At 40.3% G+C, this 15065-nt stretch overlaps 1 protein-coding gene across 9 annotated transcripts in view; it reads right to left on the bottom strand.

Annotated features, from left to right (window-relative positions):
- Window positions 1–6952: 6952 nt before the first annotated feature.
- MAPK10 (mitogen-activated protein kinase 10) overlaps window positions 6953–15065 on the bottom strand; it is a 148484-nt gene continuing 140371 nt past the window's right edge. For 8 of the 9 annotated variants that reach the window (XM_048305345.1, XM_048305346.1, XM_048305349.1 and 5 more), the window contains one exon: window positions 6953–14286. In XM_048305345.1, the coding sequence (XP_048161302.1) occupies window positions 14144–14286 (143 nt within the window). In that variant the 3' untranslated portion in view covers window positions 6953–14143. Of the gene's footprint in view, window positions 14292–15065 lie in introns of all 9 variants that reach the window. The other variant, XM_048305350.1, reaches the window with a different exon arrangement.

Here is a 15065-nt window from a genome sequence, read left to right as displayed (position 1 = left end):
AAGAGTTAAACTTTAAAGGGTACTTTATAGGATACAAGCACACCTCCCATACTTTTGCACTGTCACATTAGTCCTTTTAATTGCTGTTTTAAGTCCTGCTCAGTTGAAGAACAGTAATTTTCTTTCCCAGCCTTAAGAGCTGCCTGCCTTAGTCTTTTAATTTTGAAACTCTCTGAATGCGTAGGTCAGAACCATGTGAGTTAGTTAGAAGAGGCATCCCACAGGCAAACCATGGACTAGTTCTTAGCCTGTGTGACAATAAACATTCCAGTTCCCACTGCTGAACCTCAGGGAAAATATTATGTGCCAACTGAAACAAAACCTACAGGTCAAATTATTTGGCATCAAAGGCCACAACCCCCAAACCAGCAATTGTTCTCAGAGCACCACACAGAGTCAGAGAAGTCCTCCTGGCGTGGAGAGGAATGATGGGGAATCCACTGCTTCAGTGCAGTGCAAAACCAGCACACATGTATTCATATGGTGGGATAATGTGTTGGCCACTCGCAGCTCTCCCTTTTTCCCTACCTTGGTGTGCATTCATGTGTGTAGGTGTTTTAGGGGTAATCTTACACATGGTTGCAAAAGCCTAAAGCTCCAAAAACACATGTGGCATTTAACCAACTTTTGACCTGGGCTGAAGGTGAAGTTCTGATTTGGTGTTATGAACAACCATTTGCCTACAGGGAGACTCTTTCCCATTAGCAGGTGTTGTTTTGTTCTATTATGCTCATTAAGCTTAGTATTTCCTAAAAGAGTGATGACTGAAACCAGCGTGGCTGTCAGGCACTTATTCATCAGTTCAAAGTGCTGAACATAGCATCAACAACCAAATTGCCTGTAGTGTCAGAGCTGTTTCAAGCAGCTGCTCATCAGTCCAGTAGTGTATCAGTTCATTTGGGTTGATTATTGCAAAAAGAATGCCACTGTGGTAGATTAACTTGTTAATACTACTGAGACAATTGTGCTCCTCAGCAGTTATGGAAGGAAGAGTACATAAAATATCCTCTGCATTGCAGTGACCTGGGGGCAAGCCTACACCCTTATTTCAGTGTTGTGTTGTAAGAAAAAAAATAAAGCAAGCTTTTGTGCCAAAATGTTTCCAGGTTTTTTTTCTCCAAACACCTGCTAATTGAAATGAGCTGCTGCCTGTATGCAATGTCATGTACTTTTCTAACTCACCTTTGAACATACTGAGCACTGTGATCCGACTTAAACACACATAGCATAGCACAGATAAGAGGTGATTCGTGCTTAAAGAAACACCTGACAGAAACTCACTGCCTGAAACAGGCCTTACTGGATTCTGTTTTACAAAAGATTTGGTAAGGAAATATTTTACATTTGGCTTGTTGAATGAATTGCACTTTTTCAGGTAGCCTCTTAATGCTCTTCTGTGAAGAAAAGAATAATATGCATTTACTGTGTTCTGTAGCTGTTCCCTGCATATTAACTCTAGACCACCTAAAACATCAAGTGACAATAAGAATTCCTTGCATGCATTTCACTATGTAGTGAAAATCATTAGCTCCTCACAGAAAAATTGCAATGTTGATGCACTAACATTTTTTCCTTTACCTGTAATACACTTCTTACAGGCAATGCAGCAGGAATTTGCATGTGATCATCATTTCAAATGGCTTCTCTGACATGGTGAAATGAGAGAGGTGATAATTACTGAATGCTCTTATCTTTTAGAGAACTCATTTCCTGAGCTGATGGAGTAGGCCCTAATAAATAAATGCACTAGAGCATGAAACAGAAGATAAAAAGCTGTGTCACTTGGAAAGATGCGTGGGTTTTAAAATGTCACCATGTTTACTCTATGTGGGAGCAGCAGGTTTGATTGTACAGATCTAAAAGAAAGTTTAGCCTATTACTAGTGGTCATTGGCTGTTTCCACTGCTAAAGAAGTCGTCACAGAGGTAAGGAATAATTAATAATTAATTAATATTAGGATAAGGTTGATCTCTGTAGTTTGGTGGTACTGGCTGAGTCTGCACCTGGAGTGCTGCAACCAGCTTGGGAGTCCTCAGCACAGACCCTGTTGGAGTGAGTCCAGGGGAGGCCATGAAGGTGATCAGAGGGTTTGAGCACCTCTCCTGTGGAGACAGGCTGAGGGAGCTGGGGTTGTTCTGCCTGGAGAAGAGAAGGCTCTGGGAAGACCTTGTAGCACCTTCCAATACCTAAAGGGGCCTTCAAAAGAGTTGGAGAGGGACTTTTTACAATGGTGTACAGTGATCGGACAAGGGGGAGTGGCTTCGAATTGAAAAAGGGCAGGTTTAGATCTGATATTAGGAAAAAATTCTTTACTCTGAGGGTGACTCCCACAAATTTCCCAGAGAACACCTTTGTGTTAAAGTGCACATAAAAAAACCCAACCAATCAACCAACTAAAAAAAACCAAAATAACCAAACAAAAAAGTAAAAGAAGACAAATAGAGCATAGATTTGAAAATAACTCAACACAAAGGAATTTCCCAAAATGGTAGTATTGTCCAATTGTCCTGCTGTCAGATGGCTGAGCTATCTAAATGGAAGAGGAATATGCTAACATAAATTTTCTATTTGGACATAGCTTTGCATGCTCTGTTGGAAGAAGTCTTAACTACATAATTTCTAGTTGGTCACAGACCAGACAGTTAAAAATTCATAACAGGTAATTGTCTAAATTCTTTCTGCCCTCTTACTTTCAGGACTCCAAGCAGTTTTGAAGAGACTGAGGGTGCTAAATCTACCCACATCCCCAACTGGTTTAGCACCAGTCTCTTCTACCCCTTAGTTCTGCTCATTTGACCATCCTTCTTGTTATCCCCTGTGCTACAGGGAGCCCTTTACACTCAACCATACAGAATAACTATTGGAAAAGGAAGAAAAAAATAACAAAAACTTACTGAAAACGTAGAATTATGCTTTGGCCCTAAATCTGGAGCATCTAAGAAATGCTCCAGACCATTAAGTACACGATGAACTGTCCAGGGTCCATCTGGCTGGAGAAGAAATCTACAAGCAAATGATTTATTGGCTGAAGAGCTCGCTTAAGTTTCCCCTTACTGGGGCCTTGAGCACATATGTGCCTTTAGGTGTCACTGTTCACCTGCCCGGTGCGTCCTCCTCGCTGTGCCTGTGTCACACCAGCCGAGTGAAGAAAAATTCCAAGGCTGCTCTGTTGCTACAGCTCTGCAATACCACATTCAGAGCAGCAAGCGGAGTGCAACATTAAACTGAGATGAGGGATCTAATTTAATACAGAGCAGAAGCTGGGACAACCATGGTTGTCTTCCTTCAGTAACACTGCACATTCTGATTTTTAATTTTTTTCCCCCCTCCCCAGTTGCTGGATGCTTCTCCGAATGGGCTGCAACACAGTGCAAATTTGATGTACAGTCACAGTCCTGCTGGATTTAGAGTCACACAACAGTGGTAGGAAATTTTTTGCACACGTGTGTGCGATAACTGCTTAGAAATCCAGCACTGAAAGTGCTGTACAGCTTGGCAGTCCTGTCAGTTTGTTCATGCTCATAATTATGGCCAAGAAGGGAAATTAAAGCAGCCTTCATGTATTTCAGAAATCACGTGACAATGCTGGCAGATGAATTATTTCAGCAGTGCATGGTCTAATTTGTTGTGTCCACTAACCCTGTCTTGTGCTCGTGACAAAATGTCAGGAAGCTTAAATTGATGAGTACAACTGTGCTGAAACCTGACCAGCATTGTCCCACTGACCCACCTGCAGTCAGCAGCATGGTATTGTTTTGCAGTGTGGTTCAAGATGTTAGTTTTCTCCTTTCTGACAAAACACATGAGAGTGCTGTATTTTGCCAAATGTTAGTGTTTTCCTTTATGCAGAGAATTGTAATAATCCTTCAACTAACTGGCATTGCAGAAAGACGTGCACTAAAACCCTCAGAGTACTCCTGCTCTGAGAACATAGGTGTACTTTCTGATCTGTTACACAGCCTTAGGCTTTTGAAAATGAATTTGGACAATGTTCTGACTGCTTGGACCTCTGAAATCAGTGGTATTCAGACATTAGGTTTGATTCCTGGACTATTTCTCACAATGCTCATTGATTTTAAAACCAGAGCTTCATCCTTTAGTCCACTCAGTGACATGCTGGACCTTACAGTACTTCTAATTTTACTGAAGGGAGATTTTGCCCAAACTCTGAATTTATCTGAGTTCAAACCCTGTTAAGTCTGAATTGAGGCTGACATTAAGAAAGAGAGTCCATTTCCCCCTGAACACCCGTATCAACAAATCTTTACCTGAAAGGCAGACTGCTCCCTGGAAAACAGATGTGGGGTAGGCACATTTAACAGCACCCTGTGGTGACATACCTCCAGGACTTTCACTGTTAGGGCACCCTGGATAATTATTCATATTAAAAAAAAAAAGAAGAAAACCAAAAAATGAACATTTATTCTAGCTGTGATTTAGCATTCTGATGATACACTTAAAACATATCCTTTTCCTTCTAAGATGATGCAACTGAACTGAAAAGATAAGACTATTCTAAGAGCAGGGATATCATCTACAGAATGCTGAGGACAAATCCATCAAAGCATAGGCATAAATGTATCTTCCAAGGCAAAAAATTCCAGAGGTAATAGACATTTCTATAGTATCTGCCATCAATTTGTTAATTACTATCAGCTTAATCATGTAACATCAGACATGTCTTTACGTAGCTGGTGTTAACAGCAGAAAGGGGTCTTTGTACAGCTTTTTACCTCATCTACACCTTAAGCCATTAACTGTTCTGGAGAATAGGAAGGGTATTTTGTTGCATCAGCTACTTCTTTGTAATTTCTGCCTCATGGTTTTGTATCAAAAATAATTTCCCCTATTCTCCACTGATAGATGAGGAGTAGAGTAGGGAATAACTTCACACATTTTAAATTTATTTAGCCTGGAGGAACTCTAAATGCCCCCATTGTTAGTGCCAGGCTTATGATGCGAGAAAGGCTAAAATCTTCCAGACAGCAACAACCAACCATTCCCCATAATGGGACTTACTTAACAAAAGCCCCAGTCTATCCATTAAATAGACATATTCAGAAAGAGAGCCATTTTATCCAGCTCACTAATTCCTATTTCATATATAAGGGCTCCTGGAACGGGGCAGAACATCATATGGAAGCATCAGGAGACAAACAACACTTACCCCTTCCCAGCAGTCAATTTCAAAATAAGACAAATACATTAGGAAATTTGAATTAATTTACCAGCTAAACTTTCTCCCTGGCTCCTTCCATTATACAGGAAATCATGTTTTCTTGGAGGCAGAGCAGTTTTGCAGTTCAGGCTCTAAGCCATGCCATTAACAGAGGGGCTGGGAGAGCATGTTGAAAAGCAACAAAAGTCTCTGTCTGTATGTGCTTGAAGAGAGTCCCAGCCACGGAGCAGTGCATGGAGCCTGCAGAATCATTGCTTCCTAAGCATCAGCACGTGGAAACAATAAAAACTGAACAGCCTTCGCCAGAAGGTTCCACCGGAGAAGCAAAGCTTCACCTCTGCCGTCAAAGCAGAGAGCAAGAGGCCACAGAGTCACACTTACCGTGAGGGCACTGTGGGCTGGTCTCAGGGCACCCACACGGGCCTCACAGCGCCGTGCTAAATGTTCATCGGCTGGAGCCCAGGGCTGTTCACTGACCTTCATCCCTCAAGCAGAGAGGGAGGGGGGCTTTAGCAGAGGCACTGTGATCTCCTTCCACACAGACGAGTCCATCGATCTGCCGCAGCCCTCAGCGTGCAGCACGCACGGCCTCGCACCGCACACGGGGTGTTCAGGCCATCACATGAGCTTGTGGGAAGCTACATCACAGGGCTTCAGATCTGGATTCAGTGATGTATAAATCACTGAAATATGGCCATAAAAATTGAGACTCCTGGAAAGGGCAAACCTCTCAAAAAAAAGATGACTCTTCAATTGTTTCAAAAAGTACCCAGTAAAACAAAAAAGCTGGTCCCTATATGAAATGGGTCCCCTGTTTTGCAGCAAGAATCACAAAGCCAAAATTCCCCAGCCACTGGAAATCAGAGGTTTCTATTAGATGGTGTAGCTTGGCCAATCTCTGCATATACAAACTGGGAGAAGAATAGCAAGTCAAAACAAGAGTACTACTGTTCATAGTAGGCTTGAAACAACATTCAAGTACCAACGGCTATAAGAATTTCTTTCCTTACAGTTCTTAAAAGGTGCTTTAATTCATCCTTTTCTGCAGCTCCCACCTTCAAATTGTTTTGGCAGAAAGCTGTTTGTGATTTTAATTTTCATCTCTATACATGATAAATCCAAATACAAAAATGTCCTTTGTTATTATGGTTTGATTTGCTTGGAATGGACATAGATAGCTTGTGCAAGAATTAAAAAATCAGCAATCTTTTCCAAATGATAGCACCTCTCTGCTATTTGTTCCTTTTTTCATCTAGGGTGAAGTGTGTTCAAGTGTGTTTTGTGAAAAGTCAGTCTCCAAATAGTAACTCTGCATTTGGTATGGGGGTTTGGGCATTGGTTTTTTTGTTTGTTTTTCTTCTGTGTTTGTTATTGTTGGCTTGATTTTGGTTTACATTTTTTGAGGGGGGGAAAAGATGGCAGAGGGACTAGGTTTTACTTGGCAGATATTCTTAATTCTGTCCAGTCGTGTTGGAACGACATCTCCCCCACCCCCTCCAATACTTTTAGGCAGTCAGCCAGAGGAATAGACTACAAAGCTACTCAAAGACAAAATGTCTGAAGATACCCTTACGTTTCTGTAGTGCTGTAAATGCTTCGTAAATGAAGCCCACCCAAAGCAGCACTGAATTCAGTAATCCTGGCAACATCCATGTGTTTACAGCTTTATCTGTGTCCCCTAGAGAGGGCTGAAGGAAAAGAAACAAGAAGCCAGGAGAGCTGTAAGCAGCATACTTTCCACCTTCTTCATTGATACCCTTCATGCCATTCAAATAGACTCCGGAATACACTACTTTAATTAGCAAAGCTTGTTTTAAAGTAAACAACACAAACACTCCTTATAGGACAGTCACAGTCTCCCCTGCTAGACATACAGACTTTTTGGCAAGATCACATTCAAACAGCATGAAATTTACCCATGGGCACGGTCCCGAGAAGGCCCTTGCACCCCTTTAACTTCCATTTAGCTGCTCTGGATAGGAGCGAGTGGTTTTAGGATAAGGACAGTTTTCCTCCAAAAAAAAAAGATGGTCCAAATCCACATCTGTGAAGATCAACAGTTTTACCACTATAAGGTCATAAAGGTGTAATATAGGCGTCATGCATAGAGTACATACCATATTTCAATTGAGTCCTGTCCCTGAGTGACTTTGGGCCCCTGTGAAAGTACAACGCACAACGCGCCTGCAATGGAGCCCTGGGTTGCTGCCTCTGCTGCATTGTGCTCTTTCCTGGGAACACTGCAAAGTCATTCAACTGACAGGAGTCAAGACAGCAGTGAGAAGAGTATCCTCATGAGGAAGCTCTGACAGGATTCCTTTTGACACATGGGAGAACATGAGAGTCCCATCTTAGTCAGTAATTGCTAAACAAACAGAAATTGGAAATCATTAATGCGACATTGACCCATAAAACACTGATCACCGAGGCCCTGTTCTCCCCTGTGCCACACATAGGGAACAACAGATACTCAAAGTAAACAGGGTAAGAACAAAACAGTATGGAAATAATGTCGGTTCCTTAACAAATGCTGTACTGTAGTCCATTTATGCTGACTGACACCGGCTGTTCTTTTCAGTTATAACTGCGCAACAAAATCAGACATGTCTCATCTTCCAGTCTTGATACTGAGCTGTTGCTGTTGTTGATTTTCTTTTGTTGGTCAAGTTATTTAGTTTTTCTTTTTTTTTTCTTTTTTTTTCCTCTTTTTTTTTTTTGGTTTCTTTTTGTTTACATCTACGTTTATCAACACTGATACATTACAGATCTTGTTAGTTATACTTTGAAGTCTGATCATGCAGAACTACAGGCAGGTGCAACTTAGATCTTATTACAGGATGGACATGGCAAGGTGAACAGTTGTTTTTGCTAGTTAAGATCTGGAGCTTTGTTACTGTTGTGGCTTAATGTATACTGGCCATAAGTCCCACTTACCCAATTTACTAAATATACATGATTCTATATGTACACTGAAACTTCCAGCACCCTCCTTTATCAGCATGTGACTGATTCAGGAGAAGGTCAGAGGTCAACCACATTTAGGCAAACAGCGGCCTTATTGTAAAAGATTTTAACAGAAATAGCATGTTGGATTATTACATATTAGTTACAGAGGAAGGAAAAAAATAAATCCATACAACTATTTACATTATAAATATCTTGCTTTCCAGAAGACAAGAATGGCCCTGTTCAGTGAAAATTAGCAAAAGAGACCTGTCTGAAATGATAAGCATGGTAAGGATACATTTATTTCCCAAATTGACTGTGTCTTCCTTCAATATGTGCTTTTCAGCTTTTCCCTCTCAAGTGAAAAGGCACCATTAGCCTCAGTTGAAGTTTTTCAACATTCTTTTGTCGAATCAAACTCTCTTTAAAACTCAAACTTGCCACATGTCAATGAGCCTGAACATGCATTAAGTTAAACCTTTCACTTCTTGCAATCAATAGTTGATTAAATAAACCCAAACCAACAACAAAAATGAAAAAAACTCAGGCCACACTGGCAAGTTCCTAATACACTAAGCAGTTTCCACTAAATTCCACTGGACAGGTCTGTTTTCCAGCTCATTGGTGAAGATGACACATTCACCATTCCCCTGAATCCCCCAAGCATCTTACTAATTAAGACATTACGTATTCATATAATATTCAAACCTACTGCACTATGATTTTCTTTTGTGTGTGTGTGTGTGTTGGTGTGTGAAAAAGATCACCTTGAGCTTGCAATTAGTTAACTGTGTTCTTTGTAAAGTGGTGGAAGTTCAAATAAGCACAGCCATCAGATTCTTGAAGATGTGTGGTTATGTCACAGTTCCTCTCTTTATCCACACTGAGAACCTGGATCAAGCATGAGTGGAACAGATATTCTAAAAATCCAATGTACACCCTCTCTTTCCTGCACACCCATACAGAAGCAAAGAAAAAGAAAAGCCCAAACTTAAATTGAACCACTAGATCAGACTTTTAAAAGAAAACTAATTGTTCCCTGCAGGTTTTCTCTCATACTGCTCTCCCTGGAAGCACAGAGTTTGTTGCAAAATGCCTTGTTTGTTTGTTTTTGCATGTTTGAATGAACAAAAATTTTTAAACTCTCAATAAGCATGAAGGAAGAAATATAAATAGATCTAAATGAATAGAAATAAATAGATCTGAAACTAAAATAGTTTTTGATCCTTTCAAATACTGTGAAGCTTGCAATATATATAAGCTAGCATCGGTTACTAGAAATTATTTTGAATTAAAATACTCCAATTTCATTTTACAATAATTTCAGCATATTCAAAACACTTTTTTAGTAAAAAATTTGGGGGATTTCCTGAAAGTGACTCTCTCAGGCAGTTCTGAAAGTTACTATTAGCATGTTTTTCATGAGAAAATGAGTTGGTAAAAAAAAAATCACTGGTGCTTACTGACAAACTTAGAATACAATCTGACACAGTTAAGTAGCACTACTTTGGGAAATGCCCAAAAGGCACTGCAACAGGTCTGATTTCTTCAGTATTGTTATCCCAGACTTAGAAGGTAAAGCAATATATATGAAGATAAAGCAATATATATGAACCAAATTGCTTATAAATTTGGAAGAGTGACATAGTGACATGATCATCTGTCTTGTGTAACCTACGGAGGCCAATGCTGTGCAGGAACTGGTGATTTCCAGAGAAAACCATCAGTGCATTAGGGCTTAGAAAACCTGATCAGGCTTTCTGTAGCTTTGGTTTTGGTTTGGTTTTGGTTTTGGTTTTGAGACACTACCGTATTTGCATTCCAATTTAAGTCTGTTTTATGCAATGCAAGCTTGCTATGATTCATGGATCTATTTGTGCCATGGAATTCTAGATGGGAGGGGGGAATATCAACCATAATACAATTCACATAAATCACTGTGACCAACTCAAATATCTGAACTCTCTGAAGATATATTGTAATGGAATATAGTCCAAACTCACAAGATACTATTCCAGCTACCAAGCCAGTATCTGAAGACTGTTTGCAAAAATTACCAAAAATTTTTGACTGAAAACATACATAACCTTCCATCAACTTGTAGTAAATCAATACCTCATGCTCATTTAAACTCAGCAGTGAGAAAGAAAATGGAGGAAGGGTCTTTTAAGAGCTGTTCTGACTAGTTCTCCATCTGAAAAAGAAGCAGGGATGTTTTGCAGCAACTTTCCTCTCTACCATCTCAATGCAGCTAGTGCTCTGAGCAGTCACTGAGAGTTAATACTCCTGCCATTCTCCTCACCCTGCTGATGCCTATGACTTAGGTGAGCCACTTGTGACTGAATTTCCTTGGGTATTGAGGCACTTATGATACCAAGAGGCTCTTAAGCATATTTTCAGAAATGCCAAGATGTCCAGCTGCCATTCAGGATGATGTAAGTTATGCCACTTCTGGCACAGGCTCTCTGATTGCCCCTTTAGTGCCTAAATACCTCTGGAACATCTGTCATAGATCTTTGGCTTCCCAATTTCCTTCACTTCTGCAGTGGTGGCAATAATGCTTACAACTGCAAACCTCAGGGAATTAAGTGAAAATTGTCGCCAAAGTACTATATTTAGTAACATGTTAAGCAGAAGTAGGTTTAAAAGATCAATGGCAAAATTAAGGAAAGCATCTATCAAGCTGAACAAAATTTTGGAATAAAGCAGAACAGACTTGAAGAAGGTGGTATCAAAACTTCTAGAATCAAGAAAAAAAAGTGGTTTCCCTTAAGACAGCCTCAGAACATCATCACTTTGATCCTGTATTCAAGAGTAGATGTGTTGTTGTAAGGTATCATCTGACAGCACTGAATTCCTGCTACAAAGCAAAACAAAGGATGCTATTCCTGCTTGATGGTTGCTACTTTGTTTTGGACATGCAAGGACCAGAATTGTAAAGAACTAATGCTTTTCTTCATTGATGGCTTGTTTTTCTAGTGTCCAATGTGGACAGCTCCAAGTCTCCTCCCCCAGACAGAGCTTCTCATGAAGGAGACTAATTTGAGGACAAAAAGAGATGCAGTAATTCTTTTAGGCCCCATTTCAGCAAGGCACTTAAGCACATGCTGATGTCGATCACTGCTGAGCAAAGGACAAAAGCACACGCTAGTTAAAGTTTTGTAAGCATCCTACAGCCTCCATGAGATGTTTGAACAAGCACTGGTGCTTAGCAGAGTCAGGAAATAAAGCTATGCAACTCCTGTGTTGTGAGTCCGTTCAGCGCCGATCAAAGGACACCTTCTGTGGTGACTGCTTCTCCACCCAGCACTCATGAACCCAAACAAGACTGAATTATACCATGGGACTAAGAGTATTGTTTTTGGCTTCAAGAGATGAAACATGGGAGGTCTACAAGTCTCCATCTACTATAAATGGCTTCTCTGCTATTGCCTCTACCACATCTCCATAATATCACTGGTAATGAACTGGGATTACTCCAAGGTTCTACAGTCTACACTGGTGATATTTTTGCAGTTTCTCTTACACACAGCTTTGCCTCGATGAGACTTAGCTCAGTTTTGTTTAAATAACACACCCAGATGGTGCACACTAAGGAATGTAGATACTAGTTACCTGAATATTATTAATATGTATCTATAGTGAATTAAATCTGGAGGTGATATATTTAATTATTGCTAAGAAGTCACCCTTGGTGTTATTGCCTACATACCTACAGAGCTTTGCTGTTAACCTTTCAATACTATTATGATCATTGGCTTTGGAGTGAGACTTACATCACTCAATAATGACATGATGTTTCATGGCTTAAGAGAGAATATTGCTAAATATATTTAGCAGTTGTAAATTATTGCTTTTAAAATTACTGCTCTGAGTTTTTAGAACATTAACAACCTAATTTTATTCTCAAAAAAAAAAAAAAAATTGATAAAAATCTACCAAAAATATAACCAGGGAAAAAGTCCCACTTGCTACAGCAATTCTGATACAGCTCAGACTTACCAAGTCTGATTTTATTTTATATTCTCTTAATTTTTATCTCCCCTCCTCCCCAGCCTGGAGAGAAGTTTTTTTCTTCCCTTTCTTCCCCTTGAACAAAATCTGACTTGATACTCAATTTTTTTTCCTACCACAGAATGGCAGGCTTGTAAACCACCCAATGGAACAGCCCTATTTTGGTAGAGTTTTAAATACAAAAGAATTAGTGAATTTAAAATATCCACTAACATACTCTAAACAGTTTCTCTCTCTGACATTTGGAAAAGCATTAGAGTAGGATTTAGCTCATTTCAGTTTACATGGCACACTTTGGTAAAAGGACAGATGACTCGGATTTTAGTTAATTTCCAACTCAGATAACAATAACCTTGCAGTGGAAAATGCCAATTGCTGTTTTGGCTGGAAAAATACTCAGTTGTTCTGACATTCTGTGTGGAGTTTTGTCATTCTCTAGTAAAAATACTTGCTGTTACTTACCATGGGAAATCCTCTGTTTTATTACCTGGCAAATTCAATTTGATATTCAGTCACTGTTGGGTTCTTCAGAACTTGTCCAAACTGCCCAAGACCCCTGGCCACGACCCTTCCAGCCCAGCGCACGAGCTGATTGGTAACTTTGGCTGTTACTTAGAATATAGGAAAACTATATGCACTCTGTGGTTCTTTTCCATGTAACACAGATGCTAAAACTTCCTGGGGAGTCCAATGATTTGTCATGAGGAAATGAACAGCCAAAGCACCCAGAGAAGGCCTTTTCTCTGAGTAGCAGAAGTGCCTGCAAGGGAATGATGAAAAGGGAAAACAACCTCTAAGCTGCAAACACACACTGAGAGGGAGTAGGCTGCAAATATCCTTTCTCTATCTAACTTAATAAAGATCTAGACATAAAATAAAAACAAGTTGGTGCATGTCCTTTTGATCATAATCTGCTCATTCCCCAACCCTGTCATACCCTCTAATTTACAAACATACATATAATTCAAAATAGTGAGCCTAACTATGACCTAAGATGATAACTCACTTTACATTGACAGAAAAAGTTGCTTACTGATACCTTTCTGGGCTCAGACATGCATAAAAACCCTTCATTCTTGTTCCCTGTAGCTTGCAAAGATACCTGTGCTTCCTTCTAACCCAGTCTCAGCTTGGCATATCTGCTCTAAAAATCAGAACAACAAGTCTTAACATTCACAAACTAACATTTTTCTATGAAGCTCTGCGGCTTCTTCTTTCAATAAAACTGGTTGTTATTTCAAAATATATATACAACTCTCAGCAGAAATTTGGTGCTACATCTTCAAGTGTCTGAGGGAGCCACAGTTCTGTGTGGTTATTTACACTTCCACAAGTCCTCATACAGTATATGCAACCTCATCAATGAGGAAACAGACAGAATATGTACTGTAATATCCCATATGTAGATAAGCAGTTTGCCTGGATTGGGCCATTTATAGTTGTGGAGTGCACACTAAGTGCCTAATGCAGATGTGCAGGCACACAGCTGCATGCACTGCCAGGATGCTGTTGGCACGTGCGTGTATGTGCTGTTTGTGTATGAGGAAGAATGCATGAAGATCCCTGTCTGCCTCACCGGGCAGGCGGCAGAGCAGAGAGTGAAGGCAGACACACACTCGTATGGTGGAGCGTGGCCACTGCACACCTTGTCATGCCACTGTGGAAAAGACAGTTGCAGGTTGCTGGTTTTGCAGCCATTCATTTTACATCTTGTGGGGAGGGGGGTAAAAAAAAGGATTTCTTCAGTTCCTTTTTTTCTCTTCCCCCCCAGTAAGCATCACTGGAAGAAGACCAAAGCAGAGCAACTATAAGTTAAATATACACTTGAGCTTAGCTGCATTACATAACTCTGTAGGAGAAGCAGGCTGAAAAGATTTGTTTGTTTGTTTGACTTAAATCTTTGTATTTTATTTCTCTTTCTTTTCATCTCTTAGCTCCCATAATTTTTCCTCCTAGGTTCCATCATCCTCTGAAGAACGCTGGGTTTCGCAGGCAGGCGGCTAGTCACCTGCAACAACCGAGGGGTCCCGCAGAAGCTTCCAGGCTGCTGTCCGTGTCAGACGCCAGGGTTTGATCCGTGGACATGGATGAGATGTCGTTGACAGATGAGGATGGAGGGAGGCTCTCACTGCTGTTCACTGCTGCACCTGTGCTACGAAAACGAACACCAACGTGATTAAACCCGAAACCCCAGAATGTGTCGCGCGTTAGAAAGCAAAGGGTTCTTACCTTGTGGTACACAGACCATTTTACACAGTGGCAAACATTAGCAGAAAGTGGGCCATACAAACTTTAGGCATTCAGTAGTATTAAATATCTTACCAGGGAATTCTCTCCCTCAACAGTCTGCTTTGAAAAGTTATAGCTCATACAGTCTTTGTCACCCCGCTTCGTTCTAGCCTTCTTGGAGCTCCAAAACACCCAACAGTCAGAGGCATGATAGGATCATACAATGTGTGATCAAAACAAAACCAGACTCAACCTATTCCTACATTTTCTTTTAATAAAATTCCAGTTTTCTTATTGGCAGTCTAATAGTGAGTGGGATCAAATCACCCAGTGGCAATGCAGAGTGGTTTCTTTCTCTTAGCTAAGGACTAGGGGACTAAGCCCAGGATTTCAGCTGCAACTGTATTTTTGTACATCCAAGTTTACCTTGCCTCTCTGAAATTACGATGGTACCAGATATTATGCAAAAAATCACTTTGACTTTATGAAATGAAGAATGAACCTTCCTGAGATTATCCTTAATGCAACTGAACGTTTATCACATCCCTGAATATTATCAGAAATTATCTGTCCAATAAATTCAGACAACTGAATGACGAATACAGAGCCATATGTATTTATCATGCACCTATGACTGCTCAGCTGTTACTGCTCATTAACCGCAGCTCAAACCAAAGTTCTCAGAGTAGCAAAAACC

The sequence above is a fragment of the Corvus hawaiiensis genome, chromosome 5 (genome assembly GCF_020740725.1).
Source record: "Corvus hawaiiensis isolate bCorHaw1 chromosome 5, bCorHaw1.pri.cur, whole genome shotgun sequence".
Lineage (NCBI taxonomy): Eukaryota > Metazoa > Chordata > Aves > Passeriformes > Corvidae > Corvus > Corvus hawaiiensis.
The sequence above is the reverse complement of the archived record's forward strand: the minus strand, read 5'-3'. Positions and strand labels throughout refer to the sequence as shown.